This window comes from Aphelocoma coerulescens, chromosome 14 (genome assembly GCF_041296385.1).
Source record: "Aphelocoma coerulescens isolate FSJ_1873_10779 chromosome 14, UR_Acoe_1.0, whole genome shotgun sequence".
Lineage (NCBI taxonomy): Eukaryota > Metazoa > Chordata > Aves > Passeriformes > Corvidae > Aphelocoma > Aphelocoma coerulescens.
In genome coordinates this window covers 2,574,576-2,593,080 of record NC_091028.1, presented here as the reverse complement: position 1 = coordinate 2,593,080, position 18,505 = coordinate 2,574,576, and the positions used below count along the sequence as shown (strand labels likewise).

The 18,505-nt window shown below is 47.0% G+C and overlaps 1 protein-coding gene across 1 annotated transcript in view; it reads left to right on the top strand.

The window, feature by feature from the left end:
* Positions 1-18,505, top strand: part of DNAAF8 (dynein axonemal assembly factor 8) — a gene marked incomplete at its 5' end in the record, with an annotated part of 84,515 nt that overhangs the window by 25,034 nt on the left and 40,976 nt on the right. Inside the window, 4 exons of the mRNA XM_069030254.1 lie at positions 970-1,125; positions 5,473-5,667; positions 14,249-14,365; positions 16,652-16,796. Of these exons, the coding sequence (XP_068886355.1) occupies positions 970-1,125; positions 5,473-5,667; positions 14,249-14,365; positions 16,652-16,796 (613 nt within the window). The remainder of the gene's footprint in view (positions 1-969; positions 1,126-5,472; positions 5,668-14,248; positions 14,366-16,651; positions 16,797-18,505) is intronic.

Below are 18,505 nucleotides of genomic sequence, written 5' to 3'. Positions count from 1 at the left end.
AGAGCATGTTCTGGATCAGGCACCTCTGCTCACATGGCTGCTCCTGGCTGCTCCTTTCTCCTGGCTTTGCTGATTTCCCTGTGTCTGGCTTTCCCAGAGTTTTCTTCCCTCTTTCACTAGCTGCCCTGGACATTTTGCAGCACCCCAGTGCCTTCCCAGGCTGTTTTGAGTGTCTCTCCTCTCTCTTTTCTGACTTATAATCAAGATTTTCATGTATTCTGCATGTTAAAGTGCATTATGCTTCATCTGACTTTGAGCAACCTAAAGAGCCAAGGCATGGTCTGTCCTCCTGGAACCTTCTCCCTGGATCTAAACTGATAGTCACAATACTAATTCATGTCTTGGGGTTGGCAGAAGTGCCTTTTTACCCTTTTTGGTTTAAATCAGATCTATATACTGCAGAATAGAATGTTTGCCTCCCACACATGTGTGCACAAAAAAATCCATCAAAAAGAAATCACCTCAGCCCAACTAAAAGGATGGGGATTGATGGGGTTTGGGCTATTAGTGAAGGGCTTCTTAGGGAAGCCTGCACCAGCCCCTTGGAATGGCACCATCCCTTTGCATTGATTGGTGAGCTGAGATTGGATTGATCTCGTGGTCACTGATGAAGGCACACAGGATGCTGCTGTGACAGGAACATTCCAGGCAGCCTTGACAGGGGCTCTGTGCTCCCCCCTTGCTGGACCAGGGAAATAATGTGAATTCCTGCTTCCACATAGTGAAACTGGTGGAAGACGGAGCTTGCAAGTCCTCATTGAGGAAATAAATCCTATGATGTATCAAAAGCAAAGTGTTATTCCTATTTAATTTGGTCTTTATTGATTTTTCTACTGGCTAAACCACAGCTAATCTACTAATCAAAGCTCCCTGGATTGTTGTGGGGCTCTACTCAAAAGCAACAGAGCAAGGTAAAGGGTTTTTTTTCAGTCCATCTCAAAATGGAATTGTGTTCCAATGGATTTCCAGGTGCCTCCTGTGAAGAGGAAGGATGGCCCCAAAGCTCCATTTGAGGTGGTGGGGCTGCAGCAGGCCTGGAGAGAGGAAGGCTTGGCCCTCTACGCCTGCCTGGTGGCACCAGAGGAACCTTCAGCCCAGAGCTACCCTGAGACCCACGAATCAGGAGTGAGTAGCAGCATTTACACCTGGTAGTTGTGCAAACAGGGCTGGCACCACTGCTCTGTACTGAGCACCAGGCCTGGATGTGCCAATTCAAGCTCAAATTTCAGCAAGGCAGGATAGAGCAGCATCAGAGCTGCCCAAACTGGGACTGGGGGAACAGCCCAGTACTGTGGGAGCTGAAGGATTGCTTACAGCTAATTGCCAACCCAAGCTGCCCTCAGTTCTACTGCATTTAGATTATGTGCAGACAAGAAACCAGCTCTCTGGGGCATCTTTTTCTCAATTGCTCATTAGCTGTAACCTCACAGTGCAGAAATTTAGCTGGATTTGGAGGAGACGCATCTTTTGGCACCTATTACGGTTTTTCCTCCTTTATTTGAACCATGTGAAGAGTGTGGCCTGGGAGGAGGAGTGCTTGTGTTGTTGATTCCCAGGAGCTGAGGTCTGGAAGCAGGACCTGAGCCTGTTCCCTCAGTTTTGGGGGGCCCCAGAGCCTGAGCTGTGCAATAAAACTGGAAGGTCTTGCACGCAGGCTGCAAATTGAGCACGTGCAGGTGGCACATGTGAGGTAGGACATGATATGGACTCACATCCTCAGCACAGCAGAGCTGTGAAATTGCAGCTCTGGGCTCTGCTCTGTTGGTTCTGCCTTTCACAGAGCTGATTTGATAGAGGTTGGAGCATCTTGTTCTTGTTTCTTTTTTGGACACAGCTTTTTAGGTATTATTGCCACTCTTGCCTGGCATAAATACTTATTTTACCTAAGCAGTGTGGGTGACTCTTGCTGGGAAGTGTAGCCAGGTGATGTGGGGAGCAGCAATCCCTGTGTCCCCCAGATCTCCTGACAGCCACTTGCTTGAATAACCTGTCCTGTGGCTGAGGAACCTTGGAGGTGCTGCCCTGTGCTCTGCTGAGGCTGCTGAGTTCCTCTCAGCAACTTTTGTGGCTTCAGTGAGCAGGTAGTGGATTTTCTACTCAATTTTTGGCTGCTTCACCCCCAGGTGTCTGTATTACACCTGCTGGACACACCATGGGGAACCTAAATGGAATAGGATGTGTAAACACGTTTTTAAAACACACTCCAGCATCCCCTCCTCAGCTGCAGCCAGTGTTCTTCACTTACAGCTTCTGCCTGGGAGCAGCAAAGATTGAATTCCCATGATGTATCACAAAACTTGGGGTTTGACAGCTGTGGCTCCAGTGCTCCTGAAAATCAATGATTGATGCTGGCACCAAATGTCATGATTAAAACACTACCAAAAAAACCCAGCCCAAAACAATGAGCAGCTTTTCCATTAGTGATTGAGCAGCCCTGGGCAGAGGCTGGTGAGATCATGCTCTGCTGGACTGGACAAGGACTTAGTGTTGGTTTCTGCCCAAGGCAACTGAATTCAGGGTGTTTCCTCTCTGGAGCAAAGCAAATGGAGGGACAGAGCCTGACTTGCTCTCTGCTGATTCCAGCTGAGGGGTTGGCCAAAGCACCAAAATTCTGGAGCACTGATTATGCTCAAAATATGTTCCCAGTGTTGCAGAATTGAATGAACTTCTGGAGCTGTGGGCTCAGGCTGACCCTGGATGTTGGGTTGGAGCTGGGAAAGGTTAAATCACAACCTGGTGGAACAAACTGGACAGTTTTTATCATGGGATTATGGCATGGTTTGGTTCGGATTGGAAGGGGCCATTCAAGGCCATTGAGTCCAAATCCCTGCAAGAAGCAGGGACACCTTCCACTAGCCCAGGTTGCTCCAAGCCCTGTCTAACCTGGCCTTGGGCATTTCCAGGGATCCAGGGGCAGCCACAGCTTCTCTGGGCACCCTGTGCCAGGGCCTGCCCACCCTCATAATGAAAAACTTCTGAGCCCAGCTCTGGTGTGCAGCAGTGACATTTCAGGGGTTGGGGCAGTTCTTCCAAGCAGGACTTCGGTTTCCTCTCCCTCATTAGAGGCTCTGTGGTAGCACTGACTTGTGTCAATCTTTCTTTCCTGAGGCACTTGTAGAACTGCTGTTTTCCCCAGCAGAGATCAGAGCTGGAAGGAGCCACAAAAGTTGGGATGTCAGCCCCAGCAGAGACAAGGAAAATGACAGCAAGTCTCTCTCCCTGTTCCTGCCCTTGGGCAGCTTAAGCTCCTGTGCAGAGAAATGTGGACTTTTTTGTTCACACTGAAGCCCTCAGTCTCTCCCCTGTCCTGTCAACGTGCAAGTTTTCAGTGGTTGAATTGAATAACGAAATCCTGTTGGGGCACTTGCTGGTTCTTGTTCCAGTTGTCTCCTGTGGGCATGAAGAGACTTTTCAGGGCTTACCTTAAAAATATGACTGGGTTTCCAGGTGCTTTTGTTGCATGTGTTTGCTATGAGAATGTAGGGAAACGTCAGTCACTTTTTTTGGATTATGCAAAAAAGACCAAGTGTGTGTAAATGTTAACCATTATGACAAATGCTATTTTAATATTAATGTGTAGAGCCCAGAGTCCATTTTCAGCCCCAAAAGGGGGCTCTGAGCCATCAATTTCTTATTTATTGGCCACTTCACTGTCATCTGTGTATTTTTTATTATTTGTCACATTCTAGTTCTCTGTCCCAAGGTCTAATAGTTATAAATAGCATAATAATTGTGGCTCCTCCAGGCAAAAGCTCCTGTTTTTAGCACAACAAGAAGTCTTGTGGCTTATTCAACTAGGATGGCATCTACTCCTATATCCAGAGGTTCTGCGATGTTTCCTCTCATTTTTATCAGTTTTTTGGGGGTAGTTTGGGGTGTTTTTCTTTCTGTCCTCCTCCAAACAGCTGCTAGAAGTGAGGCAGATTTCAACATCCCTGCCTGGTTTTGCTTCCTTGTTGTCAAACAAATGCTGAAACATCTCCTGTAATCCTTGTTGTGATAGACAGGCTGCAGTTCCAGGCATGTCTGATGGGAATTAGATTTGTACAGCCTCTGCTTCCTAAGAATCTCCCAGGCATTCCCAGTTATTACACTGGTGCTGTGTGGAGCTCTGGGGCTCCTCTGTGTGCACTTCCATCACTTCATTCTCTGGTGGCTTTGAGAGCTCCCAACCTCTGTCATTTGATTTGGGGTTTTCCTCCTTGAGCTTTATTTTTTAGGTGCAATAATCACAGAATGATAGAATTTCCTGAGTGGGAAGAGTCCCACAGGGATCATCCAGTCCAACCCCTGGCCCTGCCCAGACCCCGCAACAACCCCACCCTGGGCATCCCTGGCAGTGCTGTCCAAACGCTCCTGGAGCTCTGGCAGCCTCGAGGCCGTGCCCATTCCCTGGGGAGCCTGGGCAGTGCCCAGCACCCTCTGGGGAAGAATCTTTCCCTGATCTCCAGCCTGACCCTGCCCTGGCCCAGCTCCAGCTGTTCCCTGGGTGCTGTCCCTGGCACAGGGAGCAGAGATCAGAGCTGCCCCTTGGGAGGAGCTGCAGCCCCGGTGAGCTCTGCCCTCAGTCTCCTTCTCCAGCTGAACAATCCAAGCACCCTCAGCTGCTCCTCAGACCCTTCCCCATGCCCATGCCCCTCCTTTGGACACTCTCCAACAACTTTAGATCCTTCTGATATTGTGGCACCCACAACTGCCCCAGAGCTGAGGTGAGGCCACACCAGAACAGAGCAGGACCATCACTTCCCTCGAGTAACTGGTGGAGAGAAGATGCTCTGCACAATTGTTGAGTCTGTTAATTTCTAATTAGGTCTCATTGAGGTCACTGGTTTTGTTCTTTGAAAGTTCTGCTAATTAAGAATCAGCCTGAAGAGCAATGAGGCTTAGAGGGGAGGTTAAATGATGGAAAACTGTAGTGTAGCAGTGCAGTATTCAATATTAATGTATCAGTATTAACATTAGCCTCAATCTTAAAAAAACATCACAGAATGGTTTGGGTTGGAAGGGATCTTAAATGTCATCTAATTTCAACCCTCTGCTGTGGGCAGGGACAACTTCCTCTGGACCAGATTAGTGCTCTATGCACCTTGGCATTGAACACTTCCAGGGATGGGACATTTACAACTGTTTTCATTGATATCCCTAAGAAACCCTTTGCAAGTTAATGTTTCATTGTATTGGGCTGGTTTATGGTCCTTTTTATGGGCTTTTCTTCCCCTCTGAGTGTGGTGTGATCTGCTTTGGAGCAGGATTTGTGAGCTGATGGATGGCATGAGCACGGGATGCAGGGTGTGGTGGTTTGGGGGGTGCAGGGTGTCACACCAGGGGTTGGTTTGGAGAATCTGAGGGCAGCTGTGTGGAACTGGAGTCTGGGATGGCTGTGAACAGAGGAGGAGCTGCTGCAGGTGCAAGGTACAGGCAGAGAGTTTCTGAAACCATCACCAATGCTTCTTAACCACTGGCTTTTTGCAGACTGCAGAACATCTCCAAGGAACATCCAGGTTTTACCAGAAGATTTCTGCATTTCTGACCTCTACGTGGCTTCCAGATCTCATTTGGTGGAGAAATGAACTGGCCAGTCACTTCCAAGACCAGCTGTGCCTACTTCTTCCTGAAATTCCCTCTGTCCTGCTCAGTAACATCACTGCTGTTAATCCTGACCCACAGGTACTGTACAGAAATGCTTGGACTTCTGGTAATTTTTTGGATCAGGTTCAGTAAAAGTTGCTTTTCCAGGGTTAACAGGTATTCTTATTTGCTTTAGCAAAGGATTTAACCAGAGTTGGAAAACAAATGCTTCTAATATTGGAATAGTCCATTATTCAGTTCTGTGATTTTAATATCTGTGGCTTTCCAGGGCAGTGTGTGAGTTACAAGGACACAGCACCTCTCCAAATTGAGTGCTTCCAATCTCCTGCCTGCCTGGAAACATCTGCAGGAGCACTCACTGCTGTCTATAAGGACAATAATAATAAACCTTTCACTTCTGTCAGATTAGCAAGTGCTCCATAACAAATATTACACTGAATGAAATGTTACAAGAATTCCTTACACTTATTGGGGGAATTTATTCCTTGAGGGCATCCAATGTTGCTTTCAGGCCTTTACCAGCCTTTCCTACCTTGGTGTAAATATTTAGAGTGGCTTTTCAAAGCAGCTTTTAATCTGACCTGATTTCTATACCTTTTGAGGGAATGTTCTGTTTATTTCTTTCCCACAACATCACCAGCCTTTGGACAATTGTGGTCTTTTCCCAACATTTTTAGATGAACAAAACCCTTGAGACACAATTCCACGGAAGGGCAATTCCTGTTCACAATGAAGTTTTAATTTTGAGAATAATGAAGCATGAAAACTTTTCTGCCATTTCAACCAGATTTGGGGATTACCATGACTCTGTGAGAATCAATGCCATGAAAGCTTAGGGGTTTAGCAGTGCACTTAGCAATTTGCCTAAAGGTTTATCCCACTTGTGTGCAGGAAAAGGAGGCTTAGTGTTGTTGATTTGCAGTCACTGTGGCTTTCAAGCAGAAGCAAGAGCCATAAAGAGTCTGACGTACTCGTAAAAGATAAATCTGCTCTATGCTTTTAAGGCATAAAATAAGGCATCATTTAAAACAGCCAGGGCTTTTATGCAAATCCCTTATTAGGGGAATTATAAATCATTAGGAATTGAACAGCAAGATAGCAGGCACTTTCTGGGGGTGGATCTTTGACTTGATGCCGTGGAAAACATGATGTCAATTTAAAAACTACATTCTCTTCCCAAGTTCAAGTGCTCTGTGCCTCCCAGGCCTGAGTGAGGCTGAGACCACTGTGTGTTGTTGCTTTTTCACAGAGGTATGGAATCACAGCATGGTTTGGGTTGGGAGGTGTAGATACAAAAATGCTGCTAGCAAGGATTTTCTTGCTAGCTTCTAAGTCTGTGAGAGACTTTTCTCTCTCACAGAAGAGGTGGCAGAGAATGTAAACAACCAAGCCACCTGCAACCTTGAAAAGTCTTGTTTATGGTATAGTAGAAAAATACTTTGACAATGGATGGTTTAGGATTTTAGCCAATCACCCCCAAGGGGTGGCTGGTCCTTTGTCCAATTAGACTATGAAGAAAAAAGTCTTTAAAAGAGTTTGTAAAATAATTAAATAAATCAATCTTGCTGCACAATTCCTGCCTGCAGGATCTTCTCTCCTCCTCCTCCCTATGGCTGTGGGACATGGTGATATACCCTAGGAACCAGGCCTGCAGTAATAGGGAGGGGCCTTAAAGCCCATCCAGTTCCATCCCCTGCCATGGCAGGGACACCTTCCACTATCCCAGGTTGTTCCAAGCCCCATCCAACCTGGCCTTGGACACTGCCAGGGATGGCACAGCCACATTTTTATAGCTGGTTAGGCAGAAAGGCTGATTTCCAAAGCAGGGCTCAATGAGCCATGCTCTCAGCAGGCAGCACCTCACCCTGATGTCTGCCCTGGAGCTTTGCAAAGTGCTACCAACTGAGAATGTTCCCAAGTGTTGTTAAAGTACAACCAAAAAGTGCTGCATGGAAAACTCAGGATCATATTCTTTTAACTTCTTTGGTCTGAAGGTTTGGTACAAGGCCAGTGATCCATGCTTTGCTTTCTGTACATTTATATTTGTTTTGAGGCAGTGTGTACAAAACTAAGCAGCCCAAAGAACCTGCAGTGAATCCCTGCTTTTGCTCCAGGTAGATCAGTCTGAGAGAGAAATCCTGGCAGGATGGTGGAAGGAATGGGTGGAAATGGAGGCAGAGGGAAGCTGTTGTGTACTGAGCAGCTCTGTGTGTGATCAGGGGAGCAATTGCCAGCAGTAATTGTAATAACCTTTATGCTTTTTGTTTGTTAGTGCATGAGCCAATGTCTTGTTTTCAGTCAATTTGTCTGCTGGATTTTCTGCCTGCTCTGGACCCCAAACAGATTGCTTTGCCTGTGCTGGTTTTTGGAGGCATTTTTATGAGTGCTGTGCATAGAGCCTATTAACCTGCAGCAATTCACTTCTGACAGGAGCAGCAGCTCACAATGCAGTCATTAAAGCCCAGCTTGGGTTGGGAGTGACAACATCCCTGTGGAAGCTATTAACTGCAAGGTCCCCTGTCAGCAGAAAGAGGATTTCTTCATTTTAGCATAAAATAAAATTACTTTCTGCTGCTGAGCCTCAGGATGCAAGTGTTCACCTAAGGGATACAGAGAACACCCAGAGCCAATGTTGATGCTGCTTTTCCTCCTGTTTGGTCCATGCTGGAATTCTTTTCCTGTCCCTCAGTTTTTCTGGATGCTGGGACATTTGCTCAAAGGCTGCAGCCCTTGATGGTCATCTTCCAGAGCATCTCCTTGACCTCCCAGCCTGTGCAGGTGCCTGCCAGGACAGAGGAGTCAGGGCATAGCAGTGTTTTCAGGGAGGTTTGAAGGAAGAAGGGGAACCTCCATCCCTTCTCCTCTGTCCACAGACATCTCTAAGTCAAGGTGAATGAGATTCTTTAAGTTCCAGAAAATTGATTTTGTTGCACCTTCTGGTGATCAGTTCCCCTCGTGCTGCTCCTTTAGTAGCTTCCCTGCTCTGACACAAAGTTTGTGTGAGTTTTTTAAATAAATGATTAAGGGCAGGTCTACACAAAGTTTCCTCCTTTCTTGCTTAAGCAAAGCTCCTTTTTTTTTTTTTTTTTTTTTTTCCTGGCTAATCTTAGATAAGAACCCCACAGCTGGGTTCAGGGAGCTGAATTTGCCCCAGTACTGTAACCCAGGCCTCCTGAAAATGTCCAGCAGCACAGACTGACCTAACAGGAAGGTTTGTGTGGCAGGGGGCTGGCAGAAAGTAGAGCATTTCTTCCATGTGGAATTTCAGATTTTTGGGATTTCCCTGATGGAACTGATAATAACTGTGTTGCCATAGGAGCTCTCATACACACAAGCTTTGAAAGCTGCATATTTTATTTCAAATTCTGGAATAACCATGTAGGATACATGAGGAGCTGGACATTGCTGCTGAAATTCGAAATCCCTGTGGAAAAGCAGCCCCGGGTGCAGCACTTGTTGCTCTGAGCACTTGAGGCACAGATTTAGAGCTCAGATTCCCAAGCTCTGTGTGCAGCCTCTGAAGAGGGAGTGGGAGGCACTTCCAGAGGATCTGTCAGGTCTGTGAGGCTCAGTGAGAGTGCTCTGAGCTCTCTCAGTTTAGACTCTGAGTGCTCTGACATTATTTCATTGACAAGCACCGTGGCCTCGGCCCTGCTGAGTTGCCTTCAGCATCTTCCACTTCTTTTAACTTCAGTGCTGAGGGAGGTGTGCTCAGGGAACTGCTACTCATTTCCACATCAGCTTTTCACTCAGCTCTTCAGGCCCGTGGCTGTGTGGGCATTGCCTGTCACACATCCCAAACTGCAGGAACTGGGATTTGCTGTGGGTCAGTGGCTGTGCTGGTGGCAATTCTGGTTTGATTTGGGGTTATTGCCCCATGTGTTCTTTCTCATTTCATGCAGTGTGAGCAGCACCTAAGCTGGGCCATATTTTGGGGTCGAGATGCTGCCTAAGCTCCCTGGAGAGCAGCACAATTTTCTCACCTCCCAGACCTGATCCCCACATTGCTGTGAGCTCCCAGATTTAGTTCATGGCCCAGCGCTGTGCTTTCCTCCTCCAAAGCTTCAAAGACTTGATTGTTGTGCAGCTGAACTGGGCATTAGGGAGGGATAAAACACCCAGGACAGCTCCTCTACGTGGGCTTCCTCAAAGCAGACCTGGCAGGATGAGTCCTGCAGCATTGGAGTCCAGCTCTCAGCTCCAGGGCATCCAGGCTGCAGTTGTAAAGCAGGAGGTTCAAAAGGCCAGGTTCATCCTGCCCTTTGCTTTCAAACCTTGCCTGTGCCTTGTCTTTATCTGAGTTGGTGAAAAGGGTCAGGGCTTGCCTGGCTGGCACTTGGAGTCTGCTGTGCAGCCTGGATCAAGTTGTCCCAACAGCTTGGGTGAGAGCACATCTGGCTGGGGATCCTACATGGATATGGCTTGTCTGGGGGAGAAATGTTTGTCCCGGGACTTCATCTATTTACATTTAGAGAAAACAATCCATAGCTGCAGCCTAGAATGGCTGCATGGCTGTCTCTTCAGGAAGCAGAAGGTGGCATTCTGGCCCTGGCTGAGTCCTGCTGGAGTCTGGCATTGATTTTCAAGGATCCAGGAGTTCAGGCAGCCATTGGCATTTGTAAGTAAAAACCCCTAACCTTTAGAAGGAGGAAAGACTACACTGATGTCTACTAGAGTTGGCACAAAGATGAAGCCATAGCTTGGAGAGGAATAAAACATTACAAGTTTTCATTCTTCCTAAATTTGACAGCTCACATTTAGATTGTGTCCATCACTCATTATTCCTGAAAAGAGCAGCTTTAAAGAACTCTCGAGCTACTCTGCTGATTAGTGCTGATGGTAAAAAGGCTGGGAGCCACTGTCTCACTCTGGCTTCTGTGGTTTAAGATATCCCCTTCCCTATCCAGAAGGGGAACAAGGGGAAGTGAGATCCATTTCAAACTGCCTGAAATACAGTCACCAGAACTGCACGTCTTCCTTGATGAGCCCTCTCTATCCCAGACTTTCTGCTGCCTGGGATCCTCCTGTGGTGCCTTCACTTTCCTGTAGAGAATTCTGTAGCCATCTGAAGAGAACATGCACAGTGGGGAGGGAAGATGTGCAGGGAACACACTCAACATTGTGTTAATGTGGATTCCCACAAGGAAAACTCTGCTGCTGCACATAGAGCTGGGACAGGAGAGAGTTTGAGAGTGATGCTGCCTAATTCAGGGGCAGGATTTGGTGAACCACATCAGACATTAGTCTTGCTGAGTGAGAGAGAGAGAGAGAGAAGTGCTTCCTCTGCTGCCCCTGATGTGCTCAGCAGGGCTGGCAAGGAGAGGTTACCTCAGTCCAGAGCTCCCATCTGGCTCTGGAGGTACTGGAAGTGCAGCATCTTTCTCCAAGGGGTTTGGTGTTGTCTCACAGAGATAATGGCTGAGCAGATCTTTGCCTTGGAAAGTACTTTGTGTGTGAGGAGATGAGATTGTGGCATACATGGGGGTTCTTCCTGCAGTTTCTGTTTTCCTGCTGGGGCTGTGAACAGTCTGGAAGACTCCTTGCAACTTAAAAGACTCTCTCAGATCATCTGACAGCAAAAGCTCTTCCTTTGTTGTCAGAGCTGGAAACAGAAAACACTGTAAGCACCAAGAGGAGATCACGGGCTCGGTCATATTTCTGTGTGACAGTTAAATATTCATGGCTTTGCTGCAGCTCCAGTCTCCTCTGAAATGTGCTTATTCTTGTTTCTGCTGAGGATTTTACAGCACGTTTTTGTTCTGCTGTGAGTTTCCTTCCCAGAACCATCTGACTTCTTTTGGGTAATATTGTCTGAAACAAAGCAGGGGCTCGGGGTTTCTTTTAAATGCCTTTGAAAAAACTGGTGTGTGTTCAATCCCAGCTGTGGCACAGAGTGGTCTTTTCCAGTGTCTTAAGGTGGCAGAAATTGGAATTTGTCACCCAAACCGCATAAGGATAAATTGGCAAAAAGGAATAACTAAAACCAGGAGGTTGTGGATGTGCCCTCCCTCCCTGCTCATCCTGATCATGGCAGTGTGCATGGAGAGGATGTGAGTGCTGTAAGAAGCCCTGCAGACACACATGGGGATGGTTATGGTTCCATGAGTCTGGGTTTGCAACCTGTCACAGCGGAAGTCAGAGTATCCCTGGGGCTGTGCAGCTGCTGTTGGCTGAGTGCAGGGAGCCTTCCTCCCTGGGATGAGGCTTTTCCCATGAGATGGGAGGCTGATACAGAGCTCAGAGCCTCACTGGAGAGGTGTTTTCAGGTAGGGATCAAAGGCTGGGCTGCCTCTTCACCATTCTACAGGGCTTGGGGAGTCTCCTCTCCTCCCAGCAGGAGACAGGTCAGCACTCAGAGTTGATGCATCCACAGGATTGGGAAAGGATTTATAGCTGCTGTGATGTTGGAGGAGTGAAAGGAACCAGCCCTGAGGTGAAACCAATACAATTCTCACACCTACCCTCCTGTGGAACATTAAAAGCAGCACTGAAGTATCGTAAACAGAAATAGTGTCCAAGTTATTTCAGTAGGAGAAGGCTCCTGCAGCTGCCTGCAGAGGGTCCCTCTCTGTTCTGTGTCCAAAAGGGCTTAGCTCAGTTTTGGAATGACTGGCTTCATCAATTCTCTCCTACATCACAGGGAAAGTGACTTTCTCCCTGGTTTTCCTGCTCATGGCATAGGAAGGCTGTGTCAGGAGCTCTCCACTGGGATGTTTTAGCCAGGCTGGACAAAGCAGGGCTCTCATCCTGCAGCCATCTGTCTGTTTTCTAATTCACAAGGAGAAGGATTTTCTGGGAGAAATAAGACTTTTCAAGCTCCATTTCTGTTGGTTTGTGAACTCCCATTCAGGTTGGCTGCTGGAAAATAAACTGTGACAGATGACAGGAACAATTCCCACAGGCCTTGCTTCCCAGGTATGGCCACATCCCTTCTGTGGCCTTGGAGCAGCATCCTGGGATCACCATGGATCCACAGCTTACACCAGGGTGCTCCCCTTGGATTTTCTGCCCTGTGTCCTGGAGCTGGATGATCATCCTGCAGGTTTTTATAGAAATAGAGGCTGGTGTTGGTTTGACCATATTTGTCCCTTCTTTTCCTTCTTGAACATTCACAGACATGAGGTTTGTTCAAGGAACAGCTTGAAGAAATAGGAAACTGGGATTTTGCTGCATTCCCACTTTGTAGGGCTGGTCTGGGCTCATTGTGCTGTTGCAGACAGGAGCTGGCATTGTGCACTGGAAATGGGGAAGATCTGTTTCCTTAAATCCACTTTTCCTCTATTTTCCACAGCAACCAAGCGTAATATCAGCAGTGGAGGCTGGGGAATGATGGATTGCAGGACAGAGTGGACAGATCCACTGGGAGATGCCAAAGCTCTTGGTTTGGTGCAGTTGATTTGACTGAAACAGGCTGAAAAGTGAAATCTCCAGTTCTGCTTTCAGGCAAATATCGCATGAAGCACAGCAGGTAGAGGAAGGAGACAACACAAAAGGTTACTGAAGTGAAAAGGCAGTTGTCAGAGAGGTTTTAATATTCAAATGAATTTCATTTTCTGGTTGTTACCTTGAAACATTTGTGGAATGCTCTGAAGTGCCAAGCAGCACACCTGAAATCTCTCAGGTGATTACACAATTAAACAGCATTAGATGGAGCTCATGATGCAGAGCAGATGCTTCTCCTTGCAGGGTTAGCCCCTTTTCTCTCCATCATAAAAGTCCTGATGAGACCATGTTGAAAATTAATTTCTTTTTCTGTTTTTGAAAAGGTCAAAAGCTGAGGACAAATTAACACCTGCTGTAAAAGAAAGTAGCCTTTAAAAGTAGTGAAGCCTCTTTGAGCTACACCTGAGTTTTAAAAGTGACTGATTTTGTTTCCTTCATCCCTGGAATGATTCCTACCCACTGTGAACTCTCCCTAAATGCATCTGTGTTTCTGGAATGTTCAAACCAGGAGCTGACAAACATGACTTTCAGGAGTTGACTTTGTCCCTGGACTGTGGCCTCACAGAGCATGCAGTCACAGCACATTCTCCTGAGTGACACATCCTTACACTTGCACTTGTACAAGTTGCTTGCTTGGCTGCCCAGAAAATGGATGAGAAACAAAATAAGGTGCTGAGCCTGGGAAATGCTGTGCTTGTGTTGAGCTGTGACCTAAATGCCAGTTTTTTGCCTATCCATGAGGATGTGGCACGATGAGACTTACAGATATGTGTCACTTGTAGTGACATGAACACAGGAGAAATGTGCTATTTTGGCTACAGGCATGTAGAGCTTCATGCAATCCCTTCCCTACCCTTCCATTTGATTAGTTAATTAGAGCATTGCTTTCACAAAGCTCTTTTCTGCTGAGTGCTCAGCACAGTCGTGGAGAATTGAGGTCTCAGCTGATGGATGCAGCTCCTGGTGATGTCCATGGGTGCTCTGCGTGGTGGGGAGTCACTGGGGTGGACCCTGGGAATGCTCAGGCTCTTGGGAAGCAGTTGCAGATTCATGTTCTTGGGATATCACTTAACTGGAAGAACTGGAATAGTTACAAGAAAGCAAATTATATAAATTAACAACACTGGCCTGAGTTTAATCCAGATCCTATTTTTCCTGCTTTGTTTTAAGGGACCAAGATAACATGAAAGTGAGAGCTGTCCTTTGTGCATTTCAGGCAGTGGAGAAGGTGTTTGCAGCGCCAAAGGGATTTTACTGGCAGACAGTTGAGAGTGATGACAAACGCTTCCCTGACAGCAGTGCCATGGAGGCTTGCAGAGACACAGACACTGAGGTAAAGAACAACAAACAGCCCCCTCCTTCCTCACTTGGGGGCTGAGGGGGGACATTGGGAGAAATTAAGTGCCCTGGAATATTTCAGTCTAGAGGTTTGTTACTGATCTTGAAGTATTTTGCACTCAGCCCTAAATATATCAGCTGAGTATTTTATGTCATCGGTATTGATGTGCTGATTGCTCTGAGCCACAGAAGATTAAACTTTGAAATGTGTGGGTTGGAGAAATTGCTACCAACTAGGTGCAAATCTGTAACAGTAGACAAAATTTTGATAACCTGAAACCACTTGACTGTAAGCCAGTAAACAGCACAACTTTGATTAAACTTGGGCTCAGAAACGTTCTAAGAAATTTCTGAAGGTTCTGGTACTGCCTGACCTTCAGTAACTGTGTGTGTTGTATGAACAAGTAGGGAGTAACTCTACTGATTTTACTGCAGGAGAAGAGAAGGTTAAAGTGATTTCATTGAGCTCTTGGTTAGGAGTGCAGCACAAAACATACAGGACCTCACCCCTGTGAGATGTTATTGAGAAGGGCAGGGCAGGGCCAGCAGCAGTAACAGGGTCAGCTGAGAGTCACAGAGCCACAGACTGGTTTGGGTGGGAAGGGACCTCAAAGCCCATCCAGTTCCACCCCCTGCCATGGGCAGGGACACCTTCCACTAGCCCAGGCTGCTCCAAGTCCCATCCAGCCTGGCCTTGGACACTTCCAGGGATCCAGGGGCAGCCACAGCTGCTCTGGGCACCCTGTGCCAGGGCCTGCCCACCCTCCCAGGGAACAATTCCTTCCCAATGTCCCATCCAGCCCTGCCCTCTGGCACTGGGAAGCCATTCCCTGTGTCCTGTCCCTCCATCCCTGTCCCCAGTCCCTCTCCAGCTCTCCTGGAGCTCCTTTAGGCCCTGCAAGGGGCTCTGAGCTCTCCCTGGAGCCTTCTCCTCTCCAGGTGAGCACCCCCAGCTCTCCCAGCCTGGCTCCAGAGCAGAGGGGCTCCAGCCCTCAGAGCATCTCCATGGCCTCCTCTGGACTTGTTCCCACAGGCCAACATCCTTCTTGTGTTGGTGGGCACAGCACTGCAGGTGGGAGTCCCCAGTGCCAAGGCCAAGGCCGAGTCCAGGGTTCGGACAGTGGCCAGAATTGCTGATGGCCGAGACCAGGCCAGGCACAACTCAACAAAGGGCAAAGCCAAGTGGCAGGCTGCTGAGGAAAGGGGAGACTGGCACTTCCTGAGGTTTCCCAGTGCTGGATGGCTGCATTTTCACAGCTGGCCCCAAGCCTCAGAGCAGCTACAGGAAAATTCTTCCTTACTGCCTGCTGTGAGTACTGGGTTAATAGCAGGAGAGCTTGAGCTAGACAAACATAAAGAAATGGAGCTTTTATTCCTAATTAAACCACTTTTATATGATTTCAGTAAATTTATATCTTCATTTATCATGGTGGTAAAGCTTCATAATGTCTTTATGGGGCAGTAGCATTTCATTTCAAGTGTCCAGTAGTGATGGATTCATTTGGCATTCGCTGCAGCCATAAACCTTGAGCTGGGGAAATCCTTGAGCTGCTCAACAATAAGGAGAACCATGCCTAAATTTGAGGCCAGAAAATCAGCTTGTCTGATCCCCAGCTAGACAGTTTATTATCCACAGCACCACACAACTCCCTGTCGTAAAGTGCTTGCTTTTAAAAGCAATTTGTTTCTCTGATGGGGAAAATAATAATGATTTGCTTCCCTTTTGGGTATAAACATTCAGAACATATTGGTGTGTGTCTTCCTACATGCCAGGATAGGCTGAATTGGATTAGGCTGATAAAGAAGGCACTGAAATGTAAATTTGGGACAGTACCAGTGATGTGTTTGCCTTTTGATATTTTTTTAACATTGATTTTGGTGCTGTTAAAGGTATAGAGACACAACCAGTTGGTCTATTATTATTTAACATCCAGAAAGATGGGCAGATGGTACTGCACAAAGTTACCAGCAGAAGGGAGGCACTGTGGTCTCTGCCCCAGAGGCCTTGCAGTTCTTTACTAGTAGGTTTATGTGACAAAAGGCCCAGTTATATCAGCAGAAATAGATTATAATTATCATTGATAGCTGTGATTTAGTCCAAAGCCAAGAGCCTCCTGTGTGAACTGCACATAAACAGAAACCAAACCCAAGCCTCTCTGTAGCTCTGGCAGTGCAGATCCATCCTAGGGACTCCAGGTGAGCAGCAAGGCTGCAGCTCTGAGGTTGTGGAGGACTTGGAAGCATTTCCCTCATTTTTCCATGTTTTTCTCTGGCTGTCCAGGTTGCCATGGTGTTGCTGTTTGAGGCTCTCTTCCGAAGTCCCCTGGAGACCCATCACATGCTGCAGCTGCTGCTGGGCTCTGGGCTGGATGTCTGTGGCCTCCGCCTGCTCTACCCCGGGCAGGACCTGCTGCTCTCGAGTTCAGGTGAGCTCTGCTTCTCCTCCACAGCTTCCATGGTGCTGAGGAAGGCAAAGCACTGAGGTGAAGGGTGATGAGTGTCAGATTTGCATGAGGGTTGCTTTATCACTTCCTATATCCTCCCCAAAAGAAGTTATAGAATAGCTTTGACTGTTTCTTTCTTTCTGTTCCCAGTGTTGAATATTCATGAGCTGAATTTTTAACTCTTGATAAGTTTTCGGGTCTCAAATTTTAGTTGTTGTTCCTTTGCAGTGAACTTTCCCACATTTCAGCGCCCTGAGCTCCAGGGACAGACTCGTTTGAGTTAAACATAATAATTTAATTCCCCACTGATACTCCTGAAAGTTTTAGCTGCAGAAAATCCAGCCTTCCTTTTCCACAATTCTCCCATCTCATTGCCTGTGGGACTTCAGGAGTACTGATTTATCTGTCCTGTAATTGCACTGGCTGATAAACCATCACCAAAATGTCACATTATTTAATAGAATCCTGTCTGAGGTGGGAGAGCAGCAGGATAAGGTAAATAAACATGATCTGGGGCTCTGAACTCAAATCACAAAGTCTTTAACATCAGCCACCAATGTGTCAAACATTGCCACGTGCCACTCACATCTTCCTTTTGTCCCTAAAGCATTGTGGAATACTATTGGTTGCTACTGCAACACCAGAGCAACAGGTGTGCCCTTAGCTGCAGAGGTTAGAGATTGCCTCTGCTTGTGGCTCGTGCTTCCTTCTAAACCAGGAAATTCTCCTGGAAGGTTCAAATGTGCCACCATCTCGCCCAGACAATCCATTTCTCTTGGGAAAGGCACAGGCAGGCTGAGAGGGAGAGAAATGGGCTTCCTTCTCCTCTGGCAGAAGGGGAGTGAAGATCAGCTTAATGAGAGAAAATTCCCCAGTCTCCTTGCTCCCTTTTTGCATTTGCAAGCAATAGGAGCAGACTGCCTGAGGAATGGGATTGCAGGTGCAGCTGTCTGGGTGCTGTGCACAGAACACATTCCTGGTGAGGGCTGCAGAAAGGGAGGAGGCTCCAGAAATGAATAAGGAAACCATAAAACCAGCAGTCATTAGGAGCTGACAGGCAGCAGATCTGCTTCAATGCTCTGTAGCATGCACCATTATTTAATAACATTTCGTATGAAGAGAAAATTCATTTGAGCTGAGAACTGCTGTGCAAGTTTGTAAATTAGATTTTTACCCTTAGCTTGATAACTCTATAATTATTATTTTAAATATTTACAGCCAGTTGCTCCATTCTCTGCCTGCTCTGGAGCTTTGTGTTCTGCCTTCTGATTCTTGTGCAAGACGTGATACATTTGAATATGTTTTTAAACCTAAGGGAAGAAAATCACACACCTTGCTACTTTTTCTGACATCTTCAGTAAGAACTACAACAGAGGCAAATTTCCTTTTTCTGGGGTTACTTCCTGGGCCCCAACTATGCTGGAGAAAGGTTTGCCAGAGTCATAGGGAAAAGTTGTTGAAGGCAATAAGGGAAGTCAGGGTTCAAATCCTGGCAGAAAATTAAAGATGGCAAATCAAATATTTGCCTGGATCTTACAGCATTGTACAAAATCTGTATTTGATGCAGAAGGAAATAATATAGAACAGAAATCCCCAGATTTCCAGTTTGTGATCCCCTTCAAAAACATCCCTTCCCTCAGGCCCCTGCTCTTGTCCTGTCTCTACTTCAATGCCCCAGCCTTGCTTGTGGT